Source organism: Meriones unguiculatus, chromosome 3 (assembly GCF_030254825.1).
Source record: "Meriones unguiculatus strain TT.TT164.6M chromosome 3, Bangor_MerUng_6.1, whole genome shotgun sequence".
Taxonomy (NCBI): domain Eukaryota; kingdom Metazoa; phylum Chordata; class Mammalia; order Rodentia; family Muridae; genus Meriones; species Meriones unguiculatus.
The window spans coordinates 15365323-15390045 of record NC_083351.1 but is presented as its reverse complement, the minus strand read 5'-3'; the positions used below and the strand labels follow the sequence as shown (position 1 = coordinate 15390045).

Below are 24723 nucleotides of genomic sequence, written 5' to 3'. Positions count from 1 at the left end.
CACAGGGATGAGACAGGCACCTGACACAAGGTTTACCTCATACGTCACCTTCCCAAGGACACACGCACACAAGCGGCAGAGTTTGTACGAATGGCCTTCCTGGCACCATTGCTCAAGCCTTGCGACTTGACTGAATGCTGGTGGAAGCTACTGCTCTAACATAAGCCAGATCCTTACCCCAGCCCCAAGCTCTGACTCCATCCATAGCCCTGGCAAACTCCTAATCATACTTCAGAACCCCACTCAGGGCTTCTGGGAACTCTCATTTGGTTTCCGGGATAATTATTAGCAGAAAGAAAGTACTGAGTCCAAGAATTTAGTTTTACAATTCACATTTATTTTTTTGGGGGGAAAAAAAAGAGATTCGGCTAAAAATACTCCTACAAAGACATCGGAGTAACAGGGTCAGGGTTGCCATTGGATGCAGCTGGTGAGATTTTCTTGGTCACAGCACTGGGGTTTAGAGGAGCCCAAGCTACACCCTTTTCTGATCCCCGACATTGACCAGAGGAAAGGGCGGTCATGTGAAATCTGGCCAGATCCCCCCCCCCCAGTTGAGAGCTCTGTGGCCTGTCTAGCTCAGGCTGGTGGAGGGGGGTGTGAGGGACTGTTGAGGGTCTAGGCATCCACCCCTCCGGCTCTGACAGCAGCTTGAAGGGAGGGGGTGGTCCATGCAAAAAGAGCAGCGACCCCAGGGACGTGGGATATTTAAAGGATCTGACCGTGGTGAGGGCCGAGTGGGGACCAGCGGTAGCAGAACGCAGAGAGAAAAGTGTGTTGTGCTGGGGTCCAGGCCCGCTGGCTGGCTGTGTGATCTGGCAGGGCCGGCCTGTCGTCTTTCTGAGCTTCCCGGCCCGAGGTGTGGTTTTCACTATCGCACCCATCTCCTGGAGTTGTAGGGCCTAGAAATGCTGCACGGAGCCCTGCACCCCGTTGGCACTGAAGAAGTAGCGCTGTGATTAGTACCAAGCAGCCATCGCTCTTCCCTGGAGTCCAAAGAGACTGTGCGGAGTGAGGGGCCCTGCCGAGTCCCCCTGGCGTCAGCGGCTGAGGCATCAGAGTCCCTTTCCACAGAAAGGAGGACCGACAGATGATCACATTGCTCTGGGTCATTGGCAGCCTTCCCTGGGGCTGGACTCATGGAGGAGGTGGGGCGGGCAGTGCCAGAACTGGGCTCTTCTGAGGGAGTGCATGTTGACGGCCATGTTGACATCTGCATCCGAGCGTCCTGGGAAAGGAACCTGGCTGGAAGCTTGTATGGAGACCATCCTAGGAAATACAGTGTGGAACCTCTCCACCTTCCTGCTTCCTCCTTCACTCCAGCTGACTCTTTCCAGGAAGAGCCTCACAGTGGCTGTCAGAGGCCCCGAAGTGGTTACTCTGAGGCTCCCTTCTCCAAACAGACCTGGTGAAGGTCATTCTGAGACTCTACCCAGAGACCATGCTGCCTCACACCCCAAGGGAGCTTCTGCACCTCATGGAGTCCACCTCTCTTACTGTCTCCCTCTCTTCTCTCTTTTCTCTTTGTGCTTTTTTTTTTTTTTAATTTTTTCTGCTAGGGCCCCTGGGTTTGGGGAGCAGCAAACCATGGGGCTGGTGACGTCCAGAATTAGCATAGATTCACCTAGTGGGTGGAATTTCATGAACACAGATCCTTTCCACCGGCATCTTAGGAGACTGAGCTTGGCAGATCCCAGAGTCTCGGGGGAGGGGGAGTCTTTCAGGACTTGGAATGCTAGAATTCTTGGCAAGGCAGGGGCCAGCGTGTATGTGGCCCTGGGTGGGGCGGGCTCTAAGATGTTTTCTGGCATTTCTTCCTTGCTCTCCTCTCCCTACCAATGCCGTAGTCCTGTTTCCTCCAGCAGGGAGTGTCAGGCTCTTGAGGAACAAGGAACCCGGGTGCCTTTGCTCACCTGCTTTCACTTCGGTCTGGGTGGCAGGATGGCGGGCTCAGGGGACTTGAGGGTGAGGTCTACCTAGAAGTCCCATCGAGCTGTAGTTCGGCCCATCAGGCCAGGTATTGAGCAAGCAGGCCTGCCCTGGGGTGTGGGGGCTCCAAAGGGTGGTCCCGGCCAGGGTGCAGGGCCCCTCCCAAGTATTACATTCCCAATTCTTCCTGGATCAGCTTTCCTGAGGCAGTCATCCTGCTGTGACCTTGACTCAGCTGGACTCTGGGGCTTCGGGGATCTTTTTAATTTTTCCGAAACCCTAACCCAGTCTGGGCACATTCCTGAGGGTCCGCTGTCCTGCCTCCCCCACTGCCAGGGTCTTAATTTGTGTCTGGGCACCTTGTTTGATGTGACGTCTCACACTAAGCCCTGCTCCGTCAGTACACTGGGTGCAGTTTGTTATAGGTGTGTGTGTGTGTGTGTGTGTGTGTGTGTGTGTGTTGGGGGTCTGGGGGAAGCTTGGGGAGCCCTGGAATCCTCAAGTTCAACTCACAGTAGTGGGGAAGGTACTCATCCTGTGGGTGATACAAACACTTGCAAATGTCTAGCCAGGGGCTAGAAGGAGGGCTGTAGGAGAAAGGCCTGGCTGGGGCATTGAGGGGAGTCTCTTCTGAGAGCCACACTCATCGCCAGCAAAGAGGAGGCAGTACCATTTTGGCACTCGGCATAGGGTAATGTGTTCAGATATTAGTCCTTGAGGCTTCAACCTCCTAAGATCAGCTTGCAGGGTAGGGGTGGGGGACATTCTGAACCCATTTTGGCCGAAGTCCTTTCCTGTGACCCACACCCCAACACTGGTTCCCCTGCAGGAAAAACTGACTGGGCCAAGATCCTTCTGCAGCCCGTTTTGTAGTAGCAGTCACTGGCTGGGAATCTGAGTCAAGGCTGGCTGGGGGATATGGCCGTGCGTGGACATGCATTGCTACAATCAGAAGCAGATGGGCTGAGGGCGTAGCTCAGTCGGCAGAGTGCTTGCCTCACATGCACAAAGACCCGCTTCCCATTCCCAGCACTGCCAAAGCCAGGCACGGGGATGCACACCTGAAACCCCAGCACTTGGGGGGACCAGGAGTCTAATAGTGGTCATCCTTGACTGCACAGTGAGCGTGGGGTCAGCCTGGGATGTATGAGATTCTTTCAAGGCACAAAAAAAAAAAAAAAAAAAAAAAAAAAGAGTAAGAGAACACAAAACCCCACCTCCACTGTCCCAAGAAGCGGAAGGGAGTCCAGTTTAAGCTATGTTGGTGGTGGAAAGTAAATAGCAGGGCCTGGACTCCCTAGGAGTCATGAGGTCTGTTCCAGGGGCTCTTTTCTGCCAGGGCAGGGCTGGCTGGGAGGTCCTGTTTTGGTTTGACGGCTGCCTGAACTGACTCTTCTTTTAGAACAGTGGTTCTGAACCCCTGGCTTTTGACCCCTGTGGGGGTTGAGTAACCCTTTCTCAGGCATTGCTTAAGACCACCGGAAAACAGATATTTACAATTACGATTCACAACAACAGCAAAGTTACAGTTACAAAGTAGCAGTGAAAATAACTTTATGAGCCAGGCGATGGTGGTAGCACACACCTGTAACCCCAGCGCTCAGGAGGCAGAGGCAGGCGGATCTCTGTGAGTCTGGGGCCAGCCTGGTCTACAGAGGGAGTTCCAGGACAGCCAGGGCTACACAGAGAGACCCTGTCTTGGAAAATAGAACAACAAAATTTATGGTTTTTGGGGGGAGGTTCACCACAACACGAGGAAATGTATTAGAGGGTCGCAGCCGTAGGGAGGTTGAGAACCACTCCTCTACACTCTAATGTTTGTCCTGTTGCTCTCTGCTTGATAACCCCTGCGGCTGGACCATAATGTCCCGCCCCCCCTTCATACCAACCCCAGGCCTCACAACACCTCGAGATGCCTTTGAACTGTTGAGGTTGCTACATTTTGGAGTGACCTTTCTCTCAGCCTCTCATTTTCAAGACAGGCTGCCCTGGAAGCCCATCCAAATAGCCATCCCATCAAGCCTTCTCTTTCCTCATAAGCCAAAGCTGGATCCCTTTGTTTCCGACACCTGAGTGACTACGCTCTGGGGGTACCGGGGTGGGTAAGCTGAGCCTTTCAGCTTTGCTCTGCCCCTTTCTGGAGCTGCATGCAGCTCTGAACCTTTTTTAGGTCCTTTTTTCAGGACTGATGTGGACAAAAGGTTTCCCAGGACTGGCTCCCCCAGCCTAATGCTCTTGTTTTATATGTGAAAAGCTATGGCCCAGTGAGGAACAGTCTCCCTGGGGGCCCATGGCCCTAGTTAATGACAGAAGTAGGTTACATTCTGTCCTTTGAGTGAGTTTGAACCCCCCTCCCCTGGGCAAAGGTCATCCTCTGGGAACCATCCCTGGAAATTGCAGGGGTCTGGAGAACCAGAGGAAGCATGGGGTGGGTGATGGTCTGTGATGGTGTCACTGTACTTCAGCGAGGTCTGGGAGCTCCCAGCTTATAGGGATGAGCCTCTGACCTGTGCTGAGTGCACGGTTACTGCGAGCCCACAAGGGGCAGCACAGAACTGTCTAGCTCTGCATGCTAGAAAGGGTGGGCATGAGGCCAGGCTGGTAAGTAGATTGCCTAAGTGTCCTCTGCTGTTCTAGGTCTGGGTCCAGCATTAAGGATGTCGCTATTGATCTGTCTCGTCTGTGACTTCCCTCCCAGAGATGGGATCTCGTGTGGCTCAGGCTGGCTTCGAGCTCACTAAGTGTCTGAGGGTGCTGTTGAAATTCTGGTCCTCCCACCTCCACCTCTTGAGTACTGAGTTTACAGCCATATAGTACCATATCTGGTTTATACAATGCTGGGGAGGGAACCTAGGGCTTTGTGCATGCCGGGCAAGCACTCTACCCACCTACCAGCAAGACACCTTCCATCCCATCTCAGGAACAGGCCTGTTGATCACCACTAACAGCCAGTGGTGGAGCTTCTGGGGTGGGTGGTGGCACGGCTCCCTCTTACTTAGCTTGGCCCCGCGTGGCTCTGCCAGGCACACTCTCCCAGAGCAGCTGGTCCCATTTCCACGGCGCCCTGGCCCAGGTTCACAAGACAGCTTTCTTTCCCCAAGAAACAAGCCTGCACCGAGCAGCCGGAAGCGTCTCCTGATGCTGGGCAGGTGGGAGCTGGCGCTTGGGCAGGCAGAGCCAGGAAGGGATTAGTAACTAGGCAGCAGAGAGCGCCAAGCTGTGTGCCCGTGTGAGCGGACAGCCTAAGAGGAAGGCGCTTGGCAGCAGGGCCTACCACTCCCTGCTGAGCAGTCACGGAGAAGTGGGGGAGGACAAGGTCTTGTGATTGAGAAGCGAGAGGTGCCTACACCCAGGACGGCCACAGTGACGGTTTGTTTGATACCCTGAAGAGAAGACAGGCTCTGGAGAGCACCCGTATTCTGACAGAAGATAGGTAGAGTCCCTTGGCTCTACATGGGCACACTGAGCTCTAGAGGGTGGATGGGCAGGGGAGCTGGCTAGAAGACACCAGCCTAGTGGCTTAAGGCAGGAAGCCATCTGACGGAAACACTGACTGCCAGGCCTCGTGGGGCTCTGGAGAGGTGGGAGGTGGGCTGGGGGGGGACAGTTAATCTACAGAGCATCAGGGCAGCTCCCTCCAGAAGGTGACCTTGTTTGCTGGGGACAGCTGCCATCCATGCTGGGCATCTTTGGGGCATAATGGGATGGCCAATGGGCCACCGTTGGCCTCTTTGTGGGAAACTTGCCAGTACTTTCCCTGTGGCCAGCCCCCGCTGTCCCCATCCCAGGGACAAGTTTCCTTTCTAATCCCTTCCTTCCCCCTGCTCAGGGGCTCTGAGAACAGGTGAATGACAGACAACAGGCTGGGCTATGATGGCTTTGCTGACTGTGGGGCCTTTTGCTGATGGCCTCTGGCCTCAATCTTCCCCACTGGACAGGCTCCTCAAAGAGGCTCAGCAGACAAAGGGAATGGTCCTGAGAAGCATTCCTGGGACACCCACCCCCTTCTTCTAACACATGTATCTGCAGTGCACATGCTTCCTGCCTCCTACTGCACACACACAAAGACCCCACTCACCGTAAGCCTGAGCCCTTAGCACAGGAGACAGCATTGTGTGGCTAAGTGTGCTCCACAGGCCCAGACCACAACTACCTGGCCACAGCTCACCCAACACCCACAGCCCTTGTCCCTTGGCAGGGGCATGCTGGGAGTCTGGTGTCCACCCCTGCGTCTAGTGCGGCTCACTTGGCCAGACATGGGACACCCAGAGCTGAGCTAATCCAATGCCCCCGAGTCTCGCCTGTGCTTCTGACAGCCCTGGACCAGGAAGGCCATGTGAGCTGCTACTGCTTCTTTTTCTTTTCTTTTCCCTCCGTGGGTTATCCTCAGCCTGGGCCTTTTGGATCCTGGAGAGGCAGAGGGGAAGAGTCCCTTGAAAGAGCATTAAAAGTCATTTGGCAGCTCCTAAAGGTGCCAGGGTCTTTTCCTGGAACTTACAGAGTACAGGGGCCATTTTATAACTAAAGCATTTATTTCCATTCAATCCACTAACCGATTGTTCTGCTCGGGTCCCTGCATTTGCTCACGGTTCAGTCTGTGCCAGAACCCCTGGCTGATGACGTTCCTCTGGCCCAGACCTTCAGACCTGAGCAAAGGCCTCGGGAACAGGAGGAGTGGGACAGAGAGGGTCACATGGTCTCCCAGGGTACGCTTGGAGGGCTGGGGTGTCACAGTGAATGATCAGGGTCCTGACTTCCCGGGTAGCCTGGTCGAGGCTCCCAGAGGTGAAATTGGGTTTTGGCCATTGGAGAGCACCCAGGAACCTGAAGGGGCCTCTGTGCCTGGGAAGTGCCAGATAGAACAGGGCAGAGCATGAGAGGGTGCAGGGAGGTAGGGAGGACTCCTGGCCTCGGAGCCCTCGTCTGCCTCAGTCTGTGTTCCAATGTGACATGTTGGTTTGACTCCTTCCACTCTCCCAGTCCCACCGAGGTCTCTGAGTGGCCCAGGTGGCCCTGTGACAGTTGGCTTTGGTGAGGCCTGGCAGCAGGTGGGAGGAGGAGGGAAGGGTGTCAATGAAAAGCATATAAAAATCCAGAAATGTGCATATAAAATCTCGCCCTTGGTGTATTGCCTAAGTCAGTAAGCAGAAAGCACCTTCTTCCTGGAGAAGGATGGAGTCCTCAAAAGGTAGGAAACGTCAAAGTGTCTCTTCATTGTCATTTAAAAAAACCCAACAAACAAACCCTCCCCAGACCAAAACCACCCCTGATCAAAATACCCCCAGTCCACGAATTGCTGTAAACAAACCCAGATGCAAGATCAATGCTTCTCAGTGGCAGTCGTAGCTGATGACAGTCACCTGCAGCATCGTCCTCAGGTTGAGGCTGGGCGGGAGCAGGCACCCGGGCAGGGCCGCGTGGGTCTTGCAGACCTGGGTGGCTGTCCTCAGGAAGATCTGGCCTGTTTGGCGTGACCTGGGAGGCCGGGAACTCCTCTTCCGCCTCCTGAACCATTAGCAGAGAGTCTCTCGGAGTTTTTGAAATTGTCTCCCGAGACAGATCTATTCTCCTGGCTGCTGATGGCAACTGGAATGGACTTCCCTCGGAGCCTATGTGGGGCGGCTGCCCCTTGTGCCTGGGGCAGGGCCATTAGTGATGCTCCAAGAAACCGCTAAAGCCAGGCAAGGAGGGTGGCCTGTCTCTTCCCTTCATATTAATTTTCCTGGAAGTGTGTTTTGGCTCTGGCCAGCTCAACCTTCTCAGAAGGAGTTGGAGAGAAAATGCTGTTGGCCTCCACCGGGACGGATCGTGTAGATCTCCCAAGCCTTTTTCTCTTCTCCCCTAAGAACCATCATCACTCTCCTTATGAGAATCCTCCTTGAACGAACGTTCCTTGCCTGTCCCGCCCCCTCCCTGATCTAGGTGCGTGTTCCCCCCAATTCCCTTTTCATTCCTTTGACTTGCATGGGTTCTTGGTGACGTCTCGTTGACTGGAGTGCTGCTTGGTTCTTCCTGTTGCCTGTGGCCTCCTGGCAGGTGGCTGACCCTGCAGTGGACAGAGCAGCAGGGGGACCGGCTTGGGGGCTTAGGGGGCGGTGTGGAGGAAGAGGCGAGCTGAGGCAGGCGATCGTCAAACCTCCACAGACTGGATCTGGTTCATCTGGGCCCGCATCACCTGGATACTGTTCAGGATCTTTTTCTGGTGGCCAGCTAGGGTGACCCCAACCCGGAGAATGTCCCTTTGGGAGAGATGGACACAGTTAAGAAGATGTATACATCGAAGGGGGTTGTGGGCCAGTGGCCTTAACTTTCCCAGGCCCTTAGTGAGGGACAGGGAAGGGGCATGGGGCTGAGCAATGGCTATATCAAAGTCAGACTGAGAGATTCTGGGGCTAGAACAGCCAACAGGGAAGCAGGAGGCTCTCTCTCTCTCTCTCTCTCTCTCTTCAGCCATCAGGAAGCAGGGAGGGGCTTATCATTGGCCACACAACCAAGTCTTTGATTCTCCTTCACTAAACGCTCGTTTAGTGAAAAATCTTCCCCACTCCCGAGATTCACCCAGCCAGAGAGTCAGGAGGCACAGGCTGGATGATGTGTCCCACTCTTCCCTGCCATCCCTGCTGGGTCACTGTCACCCCATTTAGCTGGTGGAGTGGGTGGGAAGCGGGTGGGAAGTCAAAAAGGGCCGTGAGGAGGCCTCTAGGTACTCACTCCATCATCATCTGAGATACAACGTCGAAAGAGGTGAAGCCGGCGTTGGCGAAGCTCTCCTTATACTGGCCCATCTTGATGGCGTCCAGCCACTCATCCACCGTGTTAAAGCTGGTGTAGTCGGGGACTGTGCGGTCCAGCAGGGGCAGGTTGATGCTGGGGGAGGGGCAGGCGACAGGGATGGTCAGGGCACATGCCTGTAGCCAGGTGGTTAGAAATGTGTGTGGCACCTACGTGGGTACCCCCGTGTGAGCATGGGTGAGAGTGTGTAGGTGTTTCTGTGTGAGTTAGAACCTGTACAAGTGTGCTATCCACCAGAGGGACTAAGTGCAGGGTGACTAAGGAAGCTGGGGAAGGCTCTGGGGAGCCCCAGTTACAGGAGGGACTTGGGTTGGGCAATGGTGCCAGTCAGTCTCTGCTTCCTTCCCTAGAGTCACCCTGCATCCTTCATCCTTCTCTTACCCTGATATGGGCCACACTATCAGAGCCACCTGCAGACAAGGCTCAGAGCTAATGGGGGCAGCCCCTGGGCAGAGGGCTCATGAGACAATGGGCTCAGTGGCTTCCTCTAGAGCAGAGGTTCTTAACCTGTGGGTCAAGACCCCTTTGGGACTGAATGATCCATTCACAGGGGTCGTCTAAGACCATCAGAAAACACGGGTATTTATGATTCATAACAACAGCAAAATTACATCATGAAGTAGCAATGAAAATCATTTGGGCTGGGGGTCACCACAACACGAGGAGCTGTATTGAAGGGTCGCAGCATCAGGAAGGTTGAGAACCGCTGCTCTAGAGTGAAGAATGGCTGACTCAGGGCCAGGGCGAGCTGCAACAGGTAGAGGCTAGCACAAAGACCTCAGAGCCACAGAAGGACTTTGACTCAGGAGTCTCCAGGTATGGCTGGCCCTGGGTGGTGAGATGCCTGCTTGCACACTCGTCCCCTAAACCCTGTGGGATGAGGGTCCCTGAGCGTAAGGGTGTATAGGGCCAGCAGCCTCCTGACCTGTGACAGCCACCTCTGGAAGGCAAGAATGAGCCAAGCCTGATGGACCATTGCCCTGAGACCTCACAGAGGAAGGTCCCTGAGCCCTGTCTCGGGGCTGAGCTGGTCTCTCCACTCTGGAGACATAGAGGTGCTATATCTTTCTGAATGGGGGCGTGTGTACATTGGTGATTACGGAGCTGTGAGTGTGTCCCTGTGTGAGGCCCTGTGCAAGTGTGACCAAGCATGACTGCTTGTGCATGAGGGACTCTGTGCAAGTGTGTGTTTGTGTGCGCGCATGTGCCAATGAGGGACACCAAGAGGCCCCGCTCGGGCATGAAGAGAGGAAGGAAGGACCTTGGGAGGAAAGCGCGCTGGGCGCAGCCACTACCTGCAGTCACAGAGCCTCTGGACTGTGGGCCCGGCTTCTTAAATGTTGTCCTCTCTGAGCAGGTTTTACAAGGTCTTCCCCGCCACCCCAGACTGCCATTGGGTGGGGGCAGGTGGTACCCAGAGGAGATGGGAGGGGCTAGAGTCTTGGAGATAGGGGTGGGACCAGGGCGGCCATACCCAGAAGATAGGGGCGCCATGGCTTTGAGGCTGTTGGGGTTTCGGATCATCTTGTCCAACGTGTTGACAATCTGGCCGAACTTGGGCCTGTGGTTGCGGTCCTTCTGCCAGCAGTCCAGCATGAGCTGGTGCAGGGCGCTGGGGCAGTCCATGGGTGGAGGTAGTCGGTAGTCTTGTTCAATGGCGTTGATTACCTGGGGCACCACAGAGGCAGGGTTGGGCTGGATGGCTGGGGCGAGGGCCCTAACCCCGAGCCAGGTACATTTATCCCTGGAGCTTTGCAGGCATGACCTATGGAGACTTGTCTACCTCCTGTGGCTGCCTTGGCTTCCACCATCCCCCATTTGCCCGTATCTTATGCTAAAAATCTTGGCCCCTTTCTCTGTCAACCTTGGATACTCAGTAACCTCAGGTAGCCTGTCCTCCAAGACCTGGATGACCGTCCTGTGCTGGGGTGCCCCAGCTCTTTGCTCTCACCACCCATGAGCCCCCTCCTGGCTCTGATGGCTGTGGCCATCCCTGTTGGCCCCGTTTGACTCTAGGGTGGTCATAGTCTCAGTTTGAAGGCTCACAGAGATCTGGGTGGGGAGCATGTCTGGTCAGCCCTGCAGCTGGGCCTTGAGCTACCCTGGTGATCTTAGAGCCAATGCTTGCTCCTCCATCAAAAAAAAAAAAAGGGGGGGGGGAGGCCAAACATGGCTTCCATCTGCTCTGCCACCATGAAGATAAGTTCATTTTCTAGAACTTGACCACAGCGTAACAGATTTCCCCTTCAGGAAGCCTCATCCTCCTTCTCCATTCTCCCTGCTTCCTGGCTGCTGTGCCGTGAACAGTTTCCTTTCCATTCCCACCGTCATGTACTGTCCCCAAGGATATGGGACGACAGCACACAGACCAAAACTCTGGCCTCACAAACCTTTCTTCCTTTTAGGCAGATTATTTTAGGCATCTTGTTATAGTGACAGAAGGCTGACAAATGCAGGGCCTTACCAAGCTTTCTGACCAAGTTTCCACCCGTGCCTCACAACCCTGCCGCTCAGCCCCACCTCTGCAACCTTTGCCAAAGCTGTTTTCCCCACCACACGCCCTCACTCTCAGAGTGAAACTGCTCCTGTGAAGATGTCCTGGCTGCTCTTGCCCTGACTGTCATGGCCGCCGCACCTACAAGGCTCGATACCTGCCTTCTGCAATTTAGCACCTGGCAGTTCCTGATGCTCGCATCTGGGTCTCTGAAAAACCATCCTGGGCCCAGGGAGATGGCTCAGCAGGTAAATGCACGTGATAGCAAGCCTCGGGATTTGAGTTTGACTCCCCAGAAGCCACATGGTAGAAGGAGAGAACTGATTCCCACAGGTTTTCCTCTGGCTTTCACACACGCACTGTGACACTTTGGCACATGTATACACACACATGCGCACTTGTGCGCGCACACACACACACACACACACATAAAGAAAGGAAGAGAAAGATAGAAAGACAGACAGACAGACCACTCCCACATGCTGATGATTTGCTTACTGGTGGACTTCCCTAATCCCTCTGCCTGAGTCTTTAACCTCAGGGAAATCAGAATAAGGCCTGCAGTCCCTGATCTTGCCCTCCTCAGCCTGGCTGGCCAGCAAGGCCCTGCCCACATCCTGGAGACTCACGTCTTGGTTGGTCATGTCCCAGTAGGGTCGTTCCCCGTAGGACATCACCTCCCACATGACAATGCCGTAGCTCCACACATCGCTGGCTGAGGTGAATTTCCGATACTGGATAGCTTCCGGCGCTGTCCAACGGATGGGGATCTTCCCACCCTGGGGGGCAGAGAGAAGAGGTTGACGGGTGAGCGGGATAGTAAGCTGTCTGATACTCCCCACACAGTGCTCTGTCAGATCCCGGGAAGAACCTCACTGTTTTCCAAACTCCTCAGTTGCTTCAACCCCGAGACATTTATTTGCAGGCGCTGTTCCCTCTGGTGGAAGTGCCTTTACCGCGCTGCTGCCACCTGTATTCCACCTTTTCATCCCCCAAAAGCCTTTCCCTCGTTCCCAGGGAGTTACTGGTCCCTCCGATTCCACAGCATGCTCATGTCTCTCCTGTCTTCAAAGGCCTGTTCTGGACTGTCCACTCATCTCCTCATCTTTCCGCCCAGAAGCCCAGGTGATCCAAGAGCCCGGGAGGCTCTCTGTGTGCCCTTCCCTGTCTCCAGGGCCCAGTGAAGGTGTGACCTGGGCGGGGCCACTGGATACACACAGCACGGCGAGATGACTATGCCCGGGGACCCCTGCTGCCCGCTTACCAGAGCGCTGGTATAGGTGGGGTCGGAGGTGTCATCCTCCAGGAATCTCGAGAGCCCGAAGTCAGACACCTTGCAGACCAGGTTGCTGTTGACGAGGATGTTGCGGGCGGCCAGGTCCCGGTGCACGTAGTTCATGTCTGCCAGGTACTTCATGCCGGCCGCGATGCCCCGTAGCATGCCCACCAGCTGGATGACTGTGAACTGCCCATCGTTTTGCTTCGGGGAAGGTGGAGAAAAGCGTCAGGGGAAGAGCAAGCATCAGAGCGAGCTCTGGACCGTCCGCACAACGGCAGGTCTCTGTCACCTCGGTACACACTGAGGGAAGGGCCCAGACACCCGGGAACCCCAGAGCGGCCTAGGAGAGGCCAGCTTAAGGACAGTGGAGAGAAAGCCAGCTCTGGAGTAGACTATACATGGATCAACCCTGGCTGTCTCTTCCTGGCAGTGCAAGCCTGAACAGGAGACAATCTCTCTGAGCCTGATGGATGGCTCACCTGTGTGTAAAACGGGGTTGGGGGAGGGTGGAGAAGTGACATGTATCTCTTAGGGTTGCTCTGACTCAAATAGGAAGGCGCAAGGCAGGTGCTGGCAGCAGCTTCATAAATATTTATCGAAAGGCAGCTGGTACACTCCCAACACCCGGGCCACTGTCCTGTCTTGATGGTTGACTGTGCTGTCCTGAGGGGATTCATTTGCTGGCCTTGCGCTTTGGTTTCTCTCCCTTCATCTTGTTTAACTTTGGAGAGTTACAAAGTCTGGTAAGAACCCTGGACATGGTATCAGGGTCCCTGGCTGTGATCTGGGCTTTCCCCTTGGCCCTCTGGTCCTAGGCAAATTCTTCCTATCTCTGAGTGCTGTTCTGCTGTGTGTAACGAGAATGCTTGTTGAGCACGGATGGGCATGTGCCTCAGGTTGCTTAACTCTGAGGGAACGCCTGGGTTTCCCAAGGTATTACACTGGGAGGATTCCGAGATTCTGAGCTGAGTGGGAGGGAGCTCTAGCATTGATTAACAATGCCTGTCAGGGTAACACAATGGAAGGTGGTGGCCAGTAAGACATTCTTGGGCTACAGCTTTCTCAAGATCCAATGAAGTTACGCCCAGCAGCCCTTCTCCTGCTCTGCTCACACCCTGGGGCTCTCCCTACCCGAAGGAAGGAGTCCAGGGAACCGTTCTCCATGAACTCAGTGATGATCATGACAGGTGTGCTCTTGGTGACAACCCCTTCCAGGTGGATGACATTGGGGTGGTCGAACTGGCCCATGATGGATGCCTCACTCAGGAAGTCCCGACGCTGCTTCTCCGTGTATCCCGACTTGAGGGTCTTGATGGCTACAAAGATCTCTCTCTTGCCTGGCAGCTTCAAGTGGCCACTGCAGACCTCACCAAACTCCCCTGACACAGATACAGAGAGGCATGGTGTCACGCTTTTGTCGGGTAAGAAGTGTTGCCTCCCTGTCCTGTCATGCCATTGTGCGTGCTTTATGACCTCATTCTATCAGACACAGGATCCCTTTGTGAATGTGGGGCCCAGGGCAGTGGGTCCTTAAGGGCTACTTCTGGGTATCTGAGGATGAGGACATGAGAGATTTGGGGAGATGGCAACAGGTCTGTGATGGATGGTGGAAAAGACAGAGCTAGGCTCCAGTCCAGTTTAATCTCTAACTTGCCGTGCCTCACTCCAGCCTCAGTTTCCCCTTCTGTGAGTGTGACCTCTAAGGGTCCTTTGTGGCCCTTGTTTTTCAACTCCAGGGTTACACTGTGGTCACCCCACCCACGGCCCAAGCCACGGTACCTCCAGGCATCTGCCACGTACCTGCACCGATCACCTGCTCAATCTTGACACAGGAGATGTCGATTTCCTTGGCAAACTCCCGCACTGCCTCGTTAGGGTCTTCATAGGTGAAGGGGTCAATGTAGATCTTCATGCCTGGGGTCACTGGGGGACAAGACGAGGCTGGGTTACACAGACAGGCTCAAGACATGTACAAGTATAGAAAGGGCAGCCAGTCCCCCGTGGGGAAGGAGGCCCTCGCATGGGCCCCACAGAAACTTGGAAATCTCCTTCCGGTCACCTGACCCATCTAGGTCTCACTGAGTTGATGGGCAGCAAGCAGAAAAGTAAGGGGGGGGGACAGAGATCAGAAAAGTGAAAAATAGGTTCTAGCTCATGTTCTAACTCTCAGAGATCAATAAGCTTTCTGGAGCAGCTAAAAGGCTCGTGATTGACTAGTGATGTCTGTTCTTGGTATGAGCATAGAATAAAAGGCCGGATAGGTTTGCTGCCTTGTGCAAGGACAGGAAAGAGGAAGTCTTTAAAGAAAAGGAGGGCTTGGAAGATGGCTCAGTCAGTGAAGAGCCTCTCGTGCAAGCACAAGGACCTGACTTCAGATCTCTGGTGCCCGAATTAAAGCCAGGGCAGTAGTATGATCCTGTGATCCCAGCATTGGGGTTTGGGGGAAGTGGATGGCGGTGGGTGAATCCCTGAAGCTCAGTGGCCTGATAGCTTAGCTGAACTGACGAGCTTCAGGTGAGACACTGTCCCCCAACTAAAGGTGAGAAACCTGACATCAGTCACAGGCATGCACGTATCTACATGAGCAGGTGCAACACTCATGTTAACAAATGTTCCCCACAAACACACACACACACACACACACACACACACACACACACAGAGAGAGAGAGAGAGAGAGAGAGAAAGGAATTGGAATTCAAACACAGAAAGAGTTGGCCTTAGATTGTGGTGTTCTCAGAGTCCCGCTGAAGTGACCCCTCTCCTCTCAGTTGCTAAGCCCTCGCAGCCAGGTCTATGAGTGTGGAGGGGTGCCTCACTCAGCAGCTCTGAGTGCCCTACCTTCCTGGATCGCTCACTAGTCAAGCCTCAGGCCTTTCTGGATCCCTGATTCCTGGCTGACCAGCCTGAAGCCAGATCCAGGACACACCCATTTCATCCCTGAGCCACTTTCAATGTTTATGTGCGATGCAGAAAGAGAACAAGGCAGTCTGGACATCAAGGTCCCCGTTCTGACCCGTGAACTGCTGTGAAGGCGGGAAGGGCGATCAGTCTGTCTTCCCTTTCCAGCTTGGTGTTCCAACACCCAGGCCTCCCTCCATTCTCCTCTGCGATGGAAGTTGTGCTATTGGAGGCAGCTGTTCTAGGACTAAGGAGCTGGAGTCCCCACAGGCCACCAACCCAGCTCAGCTGTGTGACCCTAGGACCATTTGATGACTGGTCTCAGCTTCTCCTTCAGACCTCCCAGCAATCTAGGGGTTGGAGCCTGCAGTATAGTGCCTTCTTCTCATGCAACAAATAAAGTTTTATTGGAACACATCCACGCTCACTGATTTTCTATCAGCGATGCAGAATGGAGCACCAGAAGAGACCCAAAAAAACTAAACAGCTCAGCATATAGCCCTTCCTAGCTCTAATACATTAGGTATGTTTGTGACTGTGTGGGTGTATGTTGCCGTGTGTGTGTGTGTGTGTGTGTGTGTGTGTGTGCGCGTGTGAACATGTATCTATATCAGGGATTGCAAATCTGAGTCTGTGAGCCTTCTGGAATTCCCTGGATAGGTTTAGAGAGGCCTGAAGACCCCTAGTAATAAAATGTACTTATTATAATAGGCTTCCCCCTTCTCTCCCAGACATACACAGGGTTTCTCTGTGTACGTCTGCTGTCCTGGAATTTGTTCTGTAGATCAGAGTGGCCTCCAACCCAGGGATATGCCTGCCTCTGCCTCCCCAGTGCTAGAATTAAAGGTGTGTGCCACCACTTTTGTTGGCTTTTTTTTTTTTAATTAAAATAGTAATCCGGAAGTTGACAAGCTGATTCAGTAGGTAAAAGTGCTTGTTGCGTAAGCCTAACAACCAGCTTTTGATCTCTGGAAACTGTGTCGAAAAGTAAAAATTAAGAAGCCAGATGTGGTGGTGTACATCCGTAATCCCTGCATTCCTACAGAGAGACTGGAGGCAGGGAGAAGGGAATGGCCTGGAAGTTTGTGGGCCACTAGCTTGAAGTACATACACGGCATGGCAGAAACAATACGAGAGATGCTGCCTCGGTGAGGTGGAAGAATTAGAGGTGACACCCCAAACATGCCCTTCGACTTCCACACGTGTGTATGCATGCACCAACATGCAAACGCAGTCACCCACATATGTACAATAATAAAAACTAAAGAATAGGGTTGGAGAGATGGCTCAGCGGTTAAGAGCACTGTCTGCTCTTCCAGAGGTCCTGAGTTCAATTCCCAGCAACCACATGGTGGCTCACAACCATCTACACCATCTACACCCTCTACTGTCCTCTTCTGGCTTCTTTTCTTCTTCTTCTTCTTCTTCTTCTTCTTCTTCTTCTTCTTCTTCTTCTTCTTCTTCTTCTTCTTCTCCTCCTCCTCCTCCTCCTCCTCCTCCTCCTCCTCCTCCTCCTTCTTCCTCTTCCTCCTCCTCCTTCTCCTCCTCCTCTTCCTTCTGGTTTTTTTGAGACAGGGTTTCTCTAGCCTTGCCTGTCCTGGACTCACTTTTTGAACTCACAGAGATCAGGCTGCCTCTGTCTCCCCAAGTGCTGGGATTACAGGTGTGTACCACCATGCCCAGCTCAAATTATTTTTTCAAATAAAATATGTGCTCTTTACAAAGTCCAAAATTATGGCAATAAATATGACCAAAAGAAAGTATCTTGAAAAATCCATCCCAGAGTATGGATGCCCCAGAGTGTTATAAATGGGGAGAGGCTTGCCTTGCAAATGTGAGGCTCTGAGATTAATCCCCAAACCTACGTTGGATCCAGAGGTGTGAACATCTATAGCCCCAGTGCTCTTACGAGGAGAAAGAAACAGAAAGCTGCCCAGTTAAGAGTGCACACTGCTCTTTCAGGAGACTAGAGTTTGGTTCCTAGCACCTATGTTGGGTGGCTCACATCTGTACGTAACTCTAGCTCCAGAGAATCTGGTGCCCTCTTCTGGCCTCCATGAGCATCTGCACTCATATGCACATACCCTAACACACACATGCTTACACACACACACTCTTCTGGCCATATGATGCAAAACTTTCAATAGAGTCATATGAGAGCCCAAGATTCCACAAAGACACTAAGAAACACCAGCCAAGATGGAGTACCTGGAAGGGGAGCTAGCTGGGCACCAGAGCTGGGCACAGGCTCTCATCTCGCTGCCCCATTCTTGGCACACACCTCAGATCCCTGCACACAATAGACACTCCACGTGTGGTGAGCTGGGGATCCAGGCGACAAAGATGAATTATAGTAACAGCAGCTGTTGCTTGCCGAGCCTTTCCCTGAGCCTGACACTGGGCCAGAGTCTTTGCATGTATTTTCTTATCTCTCCCTCGTCTTCTCAGAAGCAGTGAGACAGAACTGTAGCTGTAGGAAGCCAACCACTCGGGGCAAGGCCTCATATTTTAGAGCCCTAAGGCCTTTCAGCTCTGAGCACGGGTGTGATTCATTCTCTTTCTCTCTTCTCTCTCCCTCTTCTTTTAAAGATGTTTATTATTTTTAATCATGTCTGGGTGAGTATCTCTACACATGATATGTGCACATGACTGCAGGTGCCTTTGGTGGCCAGAAGCATCAGATCCCCTGGAGCTAGAGTTGCAGACAGTTCAGCCACCTGATGTAGGTGCTGGGAATTGAACCTCTGGTTGTTTGGAAGAATAGCCAGTTTATTTTTTTCTTTTTTCTGAGACAGGGTTTTCTCTGTGTAGCCCTGGCTGTCCTGAACTCACTTTGTAGACCAGGCTGGCCTCAAACTCACAGAGATCTGCCTGCCTCTGCCTCCTGAGTGCTGGGACTAAAGGCATGCACCACTGAGACCAACCAGCAGCCAGTACTCTTGACTGCTGAGTCTTGCCTCCAGTCCCAAGGCTGATTCTCTTATATTTATGGGGCCGAAGACTGAACCCAGGGTCTTGTACATACTAAGCAAATGCTCTACAAAAGAGCTATAGATCCCCAGACTTCAAGGATGGCTCTTCTTATCTAAACAATAAATTACTTTATAGGTATGAGTGCTTTTTGCCTTCCACTGCAGTGCCAGTGGAAGCCAGAAGAGGGCGTTGGATCCCTGGAACGAGAGTGACAGTTTGAGCTGCTGGGTATTGCAGAACTTTTGCCCTCTGCCAGAGCAGCCAGAGCTCTTAGTGGCTAAGCCCCTGCTCCAGCCCCAGGGACGGTTCTCTTAGTAACAGTCTCACTATTGCTGGCCCCGGCACAGGCTTTGCTGACCTGGTCTATGAGCCATATCTCCTTCCTTCCAAGTCAGCCTCCTAAGAGCCCGGGGAAGCCATTTTTTTGCTCAGACTCAATGCATGGGTCATGGCACCTTTTAGCATAACTTGGGGAGATCCTTTCTGACAGGCCAGCTGAGGAGGGAGGGCAGGAATGAGGTCACTCCAGGAGCAAAGCAGAATCTCAGCAAAAGTGGGTACCTCTGCGGGCAGCAGCCTGAGGCCATCCCCAGCCTTAGCTGAGAGCACGGGGCAGGACAGCTGGGACAAAGGCAGGCCTCCTCCTCCTCCCATCCACCAGCTGCTCTACTTTGGATGAGGTTCATGGGAATGAGACTTCATCTTAGGGTGGCCTGTGGAGGTGGCAGGCCCTTTAAGAGGCCTAGGGCAAGTCACTGGGGCACAACCCTTGGGAGCAAAGGGTGGAGGTTTGTGGGACCCTGGGAAACTGGAGAAGAGCAAGCCCAGTCCTCCTACCGGTCTTTCCAGGCAGCCTGTCCCTCTCACACGCCCTCCTGCCACGCCCCTCTACCACAGTGCCTTCACAAAACAGACTGAGAGTTTGGTTAACCTTTCTTTACACACAACACGGCCTCAGGCGTTTTGTGATGGCAGCAAACAGATTGACAATACTAGTTAGTAAAAGTCCTTTCCCAGAGGCCCCAGGCACGTCTCACGCCTTCTTCTGACGGCCATGTTGTTCTTATCCCCTCAGGATAAAGCACTTCCTCTTCCTGTCTGAGACCTTATCAAATGCCACCTCCTCTGTGAAGCCTGCTTAGATTTCTCCACAAGAGGCCATGGCTGTCCTTATGTATCACAGCAGTGTCTCCACCATCAATCTATAACCCCATCATCTGATTTCTCTATCCGGGTCCACACCTTCTGAACACCCATGCCCACAGCTCCCCGAATCCCTTTCCTGGAACTCTCTGGTGCTTGCGGGGGGTGTCTCCCCCAGGGAGGCAGAGGCAATTCTGTCTTGTCCCAGCTCAATCTTCAGGACTGGTATACAGCAGGCATCCAGTAAGTGTCTATTGTAGAATCACAGATATTCACTTACGAATCTTCTCATTTGGGGTCATGAGTACCTTTGAGAATTTGGTGAGAGCCATAGTTCTGGCCCTTGGAGAAGGATTCCCACGGGCGTGTACACTCCCACATCCCATAGTTCACGGGCTGTGGTGAGCGGCAGAGATCTAATCCCAGAGTAAAACTCTGGCTCTAGTGTGTCAGCTCTACCACGCCTGTGAAGGTGATATACAGAAGAGATGCTTAATAGACACTTGTTGCATACACATTCAGAGTAGATTTATTGGGTATAAATCTGTCCTATAAAGCTTTTGTAGCTTTAGACCCAATATTCTCGTCTAATGATCCTGCCAGGGAAATGCTGTTCGGTTGAACCTTCTGGAGTTGCTAACTTTTGACTATGTCTGACTTACGAAAACAGCAGCTTCCTTTGTTCCAACATGATCTTACTCCCACTGGATGGAAGACCGGCTTTAGGAAGACACAACAACCCCTTCAAGAAGACACGGACACAGCCCACGAACGACAACAGTGGGGTCTGAGCCAGCTCTGGGTTCCCTTTGCCGTCTGCCAGCCTGTCAGTTTTCCCAGGCAGATGCACAATGACCTCATGACCAGAAACAAAAAACAAAACACAACAAAAAGAAGCATCTCACAGGGATAGCCCAGGAGGGCCATTTGCTGGCCTGAGCCTGGGCAAGGACAGCCAGAGTCAGCAGGGACACTGGGCTGTTGTCTGTATACGGCTGTGAGTGCCCCCACCATCACCCTGAATCTAGATGGAGTCCCCAGAGGCAGGAGGAGAACCAGGCATGGAGAGGCCTGAGGGTGAATTCTGCCCCTGTGGCTACCGATGGTCACAAATAAACTGATGGTCATGAGATTGAATCCAGGTTCAACCAGCTGTGTGCCTTATCCTTGGCCTCTGTCCTCATTTTTGCCACAGAATGAGCATTACAAATGATGTCCCTCATTAGGGGACAGAGAGGGTGAAAGGAGGAACTCATGTGTGTGTGTGTGTGCGCACACAGAGGCCAGAGGACTACCTTGGGTGTCATTCTCAGGAGCCTTGTTTTTTGAGACACGGTCCCTCACCAGCCAGGAGAATGCAGGTTGGGCGAGGCTGGTTGGCCAGGGAGTCCCAGAGACCCACCTGTCTGTCCCTCCCTGCTCAGTGCTGGCATTACAATTGGGGGCCACCATGTTTGTTTTTTTATTTTCTTTCTAAACAAAGGTTCTGGGGATCAAATCAGGTTTTCATGCCTCACTGCAAGCACTCTCCCAAGCCAGCCATTTCCACATGAAATTTTAGAAAGGATATAGCAGAGCAATTGGCAAACAGAAAGCAACAAATAACTGTCGTCTCATGTAAGGAAGACTTGGCGGGTCTGAAACGCTACTATTAAAAGGACTCTGTTATTATGCTAAGATCCACGAATTCATCGGAAGGGCCCATCACTCTTCCCATGGTCTGTATAAGGATGTCAAGACTCAGAGAGGTTCAGCGTTTTCCCCAGGTCAAGCAGCCAGCCAGGGCCAGAGCAGAGACGAGAAACAAGGCCAGCCCCTGGACCCTGCATCCGGACATCCTAAGAGCTTGGTCCCCACTTAGCACGTGCCGATGGCTGGGTTGGTGACCCTGAGCCAGCCACACATATCTCTGGCTCTCCACTTTCTCATTCTTCATGGCAGTGTAGGTCTGTGGGGTGGACATGGGCTCCCCACAGAGATATGTCCCGCATGGCTCGGAGAGGCCAGGGCAGGGAACAAAACCTCAGCATTAAAGGATACTGATCTCGGAACAAGTCCCGGGGTCTGTGTTGAAAATGAATCCCATCATTTCCTTGTTATTGGCTCAGGCTTCAAATGACCACACTCCCAATGGCTCTGTGCGGTAGAGCATGGGAGCCCGCCTCACTCTGCCTCGGTGGGGAAACGGCCCAGGGTGGAGGTGATGGTAGGACGAGCTCCTTCCCAGCGCTGCTGTGGAGTCTGGGTGATGGAACCCATCCTCACAGTGGGGCTATCACAGGGATGACACGGTACCTACCTATGCTCTGAGCATGAAAGAAGGTTCTGCTTCTGTTGTTGTATGTGTGGATGCATGTTACATGTACATGTGTAAACATGTGTGCATGCACGTGGAGGCCAGAGGTCAACCTCCAGAGCCATCCACCTTGTTTTTCCATTGACCAGGAGCTTGCTGGCCAGCCAGGGAATCCCAGAGATCCTCTGCGTTCACCTCCCCAGCAGGAGGACAGACAGCCAAGGAGAGAAATCCAACATTTTTCTGGGGTCCAAGGGATTGAACTCAGGTCCTCAGGCTTGAGAGGCAAACACTTTACCCCCTGACCATACCCCCAGCCCATGAAAACAGTCCTTTTTACCTCCTGTATGCCTGCGAGCATTTTGTCTGCTTGTCTGCTTATGCACCGTTTACAGGCCTGGTGCCCAAGGGGGCTAGAAAAGGACTGTTGGATTCCCCGGGACCGGAGTTACAGATGGTTGCGAGCTGCTATGAGGGTGCCAGGCATTAAACTTCTTACCTTCTGTGCCATCTCTCCAGCCTCAACAGCTCTTGACACTCACGAGCACAAAGTGTGCGTGTGTGTGTGTGTGTGTGTGTGTGTGTGTGTGTGTGTGTGTACTCGAATGTGTATAAGCCATATCTATGAGGTGATGGTGGGAGGAAGGGAGTGCTGCGGTCCGGACTTGTTCCTAACACATTAGTGAACCATGATGTGACTGTCATTTCCCTCTGACCCGTCCGTTTGTACCCTCACTTCGGCAGTCACAGAAGATCTGAATGGCAATCTTTTTTCTTTTTTAAAGCAACCAGTGCTTTTTTTTTTTAAATATAATTTTCTTTTAAATTTTTTTTATTTATTATTTATACAGTATTCTGCCTGCATGTATGCCTGTGCACCAGAAGAAGGCACCAGATTGCACTATAGATGGTTGTGAGCCACCATGTGGTTGCTGGGAATCGAACTCAAAACCTTTGGAAGAACAGCCAGTGCTCTTAATCTCTGAGCCATCTCTCCAACCCTGAATGGCAATCTTAACAGCCTATTTTTACATCCATGTCCAAAGTGATTTCTAAGCCCAAGAGGAACTTTCCCTTCAAACGTTTTGGGCCAGAGCTTGTGTTCTGGGGCTCTGCTCTTTCTCTCTCCACCTGCCAGCAGCGAGTGCCTGAGGGCTGAGGCTGTGGCTCAGTGGGCGGAGTGCTTGGGTCCCAGCCCTGGCACCACATAAACTGGGCAGGCTAGCACATGCCTGCAAACCCAGCGCTTGGGAAGTGGAGGCAGGAGGATTCTAAATTCAAAGTCATCTTTGACTACATGGAGAGTTCAGGTACAGTCTGAGCTGTTTGAGACCCAGTCATTCACACAACATTCAGAGACACCTTTGCTGAGATTAGAGCACAGAGCAAGTCAGTCCTCAGCTCAGAACTTCCCGGGGCTCCCCACTTTTCTCAGGGGGAGAAGTGAAGTTCTACATGGCTGACAAGAATTACTCCCACCTCCCATTCCCACCCCACTCTGCCCCAGCCATGCCTGCTCCTCCTAAGAGCCTTTGCACTAGCCAGGGAGTGCACACGGAAGAGCAGGTGCAAAAGCCAAAAAGTCAGAGGCAGCCTGGCACATCCAGGGCCTGCCTGGCCTTAGAAGAGACGGCTCAGTGGTTAAGAGCACTTGTTCATCATGAGGACTGGAGTTCGGATCCCAGCACCGATATAACAGGCATCCTACAAACACCTGTAACTCCGGTTCCAAGGGCTCTGAGGTCCTCTTCTGTCCTCTGTGCGTGCATAGGTAGGTGCGCATCCCCTGACCCTCCCAAACCCTCCACGGTACGTACGTTCACCCAAACGCATACACGTATGCACAAGCATACACCCATGCACACACATACATATTTAAACACAGATAAATCGTGAAGAAGAGGAGGAGGAAGTGATGGTGGTGGCAGCAGCGGCGGCGGCAGCAGCCGGAGGGGTCTCCATGGGGATGGCAGAGAAGGGCCCCAGGGCGCCGGGATGCCGGGGTGTGTACGTACTGTGGCCGCTAGTGTAGTGCTGCAGCTTGTCGGTGTACTCGGAGTCGGCGCGCTCAAACCCCCGTCTTCTGGAACAAGAGCAAAGGGCTGGAGCCACCTGAAGCGATGGGGGGATGGGAGCCACCATAGGCCATGGGGGGGAGGGGGTAAGCTCTGAAGGCCACTCCCTTGCTGGAAGTGGTGATGTCTAGGCCTTACCCCGGGCCCACTTGCCCTCCCCATTTCTCCCTCCTCAAACCCAGGCTCACACTGTCCCCCTGTCCTTTCTGCAGCCAAGCCCCTTTAAAGGGGAGAAATAGATTCTAGTTGTGGCTTTTGACTCCACTAAGCTCAGGGTTCATCTGAGCTTACTCTGGTCCCTAGTTGGGAAGTAAGGGGTCTCTTTAAGCAGGAAGAGCCTTTGTATCATGACCTACAGCCATCAAGGATTGGCCCCACCCTCCTGTCTCTGCCTTGACACCCTCACCCCTGCCCAGACCCTCCTGAATAAGCTCCTTCCATCCTTCTGGGACAATGAATCATATCTACCTTCACCATCCCCACAGTTCTTAGCATCCTGCCATTATCTTCGCCCTCTGTTCTGGGTGGTCCTCCATGCTGAAGCGCCGCAGTGTGTAACCTTGTCCACACATTTGTCGGGACAGGACCCATTTCTATGATGGCTGACGGCCCCCTGAGGTATCCCGGCCTACTGGAGCCCGTCCCCTCCCTGCCCCCCATAGGCTTGGAGAAAGTTCCCATCTGCTCCCAACTATGATAGGGCCCAGAAGCCGCCACCCACCTGTTACATACGATGGCAATGACCACCACGGCAATGAGGAAGACTAAGCCAGCAGCCGAGGAGCCGACGATGAGAGGCAGCTTTTCCTTGATGCTGGTCTGGTACTCGGCTGCAGAGACA

The 24723-nt window shown here is 53.2% G+C and overlaps 1 protein-coding gene and 1 long non-coding RNA gene across 6 annotated transcripts in view; one reads left to right on the top strand and one right to left on the bottom strand.

The window, feature by feature from the left end:
* Window positions 1–315: 315 nt before the first annotated feature.
* Ephb2 (EPH receptor B2) overlaps window positions 316–24723 on the bottom strand; it is a 180961-nt gene continuing 156553 nt past the window's right edge. For 3 of the 5 annotated variants that reach the window (XM_060379279.1, XM_060379282.1, XM_060379281.1), the window contains exons 8-16: window positions 24604–24712; window positions 23823–23890; window positions 14295–14417; window positions 13626–13873; window positions 12480–12695; window positions 11845–11994; window positions 10196–10389; window positions 8641–8796; window positions 316–8168 (exon numbers count right to left, since the gene is read on the bottom strand). In XM_060379279.1, coding sequence (XP_060235262.1) covers window positions 8060–8168; window positions 8641–8796; window positions 10196–10389; window positions 11845–11994; window positions 12480–12695; window positions 13626–13873; window positions 14295–14417; window positions 23823–23890; window positions 24604–24712 — 1373 coding nt within the window. In that variant the 3' untranslated portion in view covers window positions 316–8059. The remainder of the gene's footprint in view (window positions 8169–8640; window positions 8797–10195; window positions 10390–11844; window positions 11995–12479; window positions 12696–13625; window positions 13874–14294; window positions 14418–23822; window positions 23891–24603; window positions 24713–24723) is intronic. The other 2 variants (XM_060379280.1, XM_021631464.2) reach the window with 1 other exon arrangement.
* LOC132652964 (uncharacterized) lies at window positions 5261–15826 on the top strand. The gene is made up of 3 exons (XR_009590548.1): window positions 5261–5362; window positions 13710–13915; window positions 15564–15826. It is a non-coding gene; the product is annotated as an uncharacterized LOC132652964 (long non-coding RNA).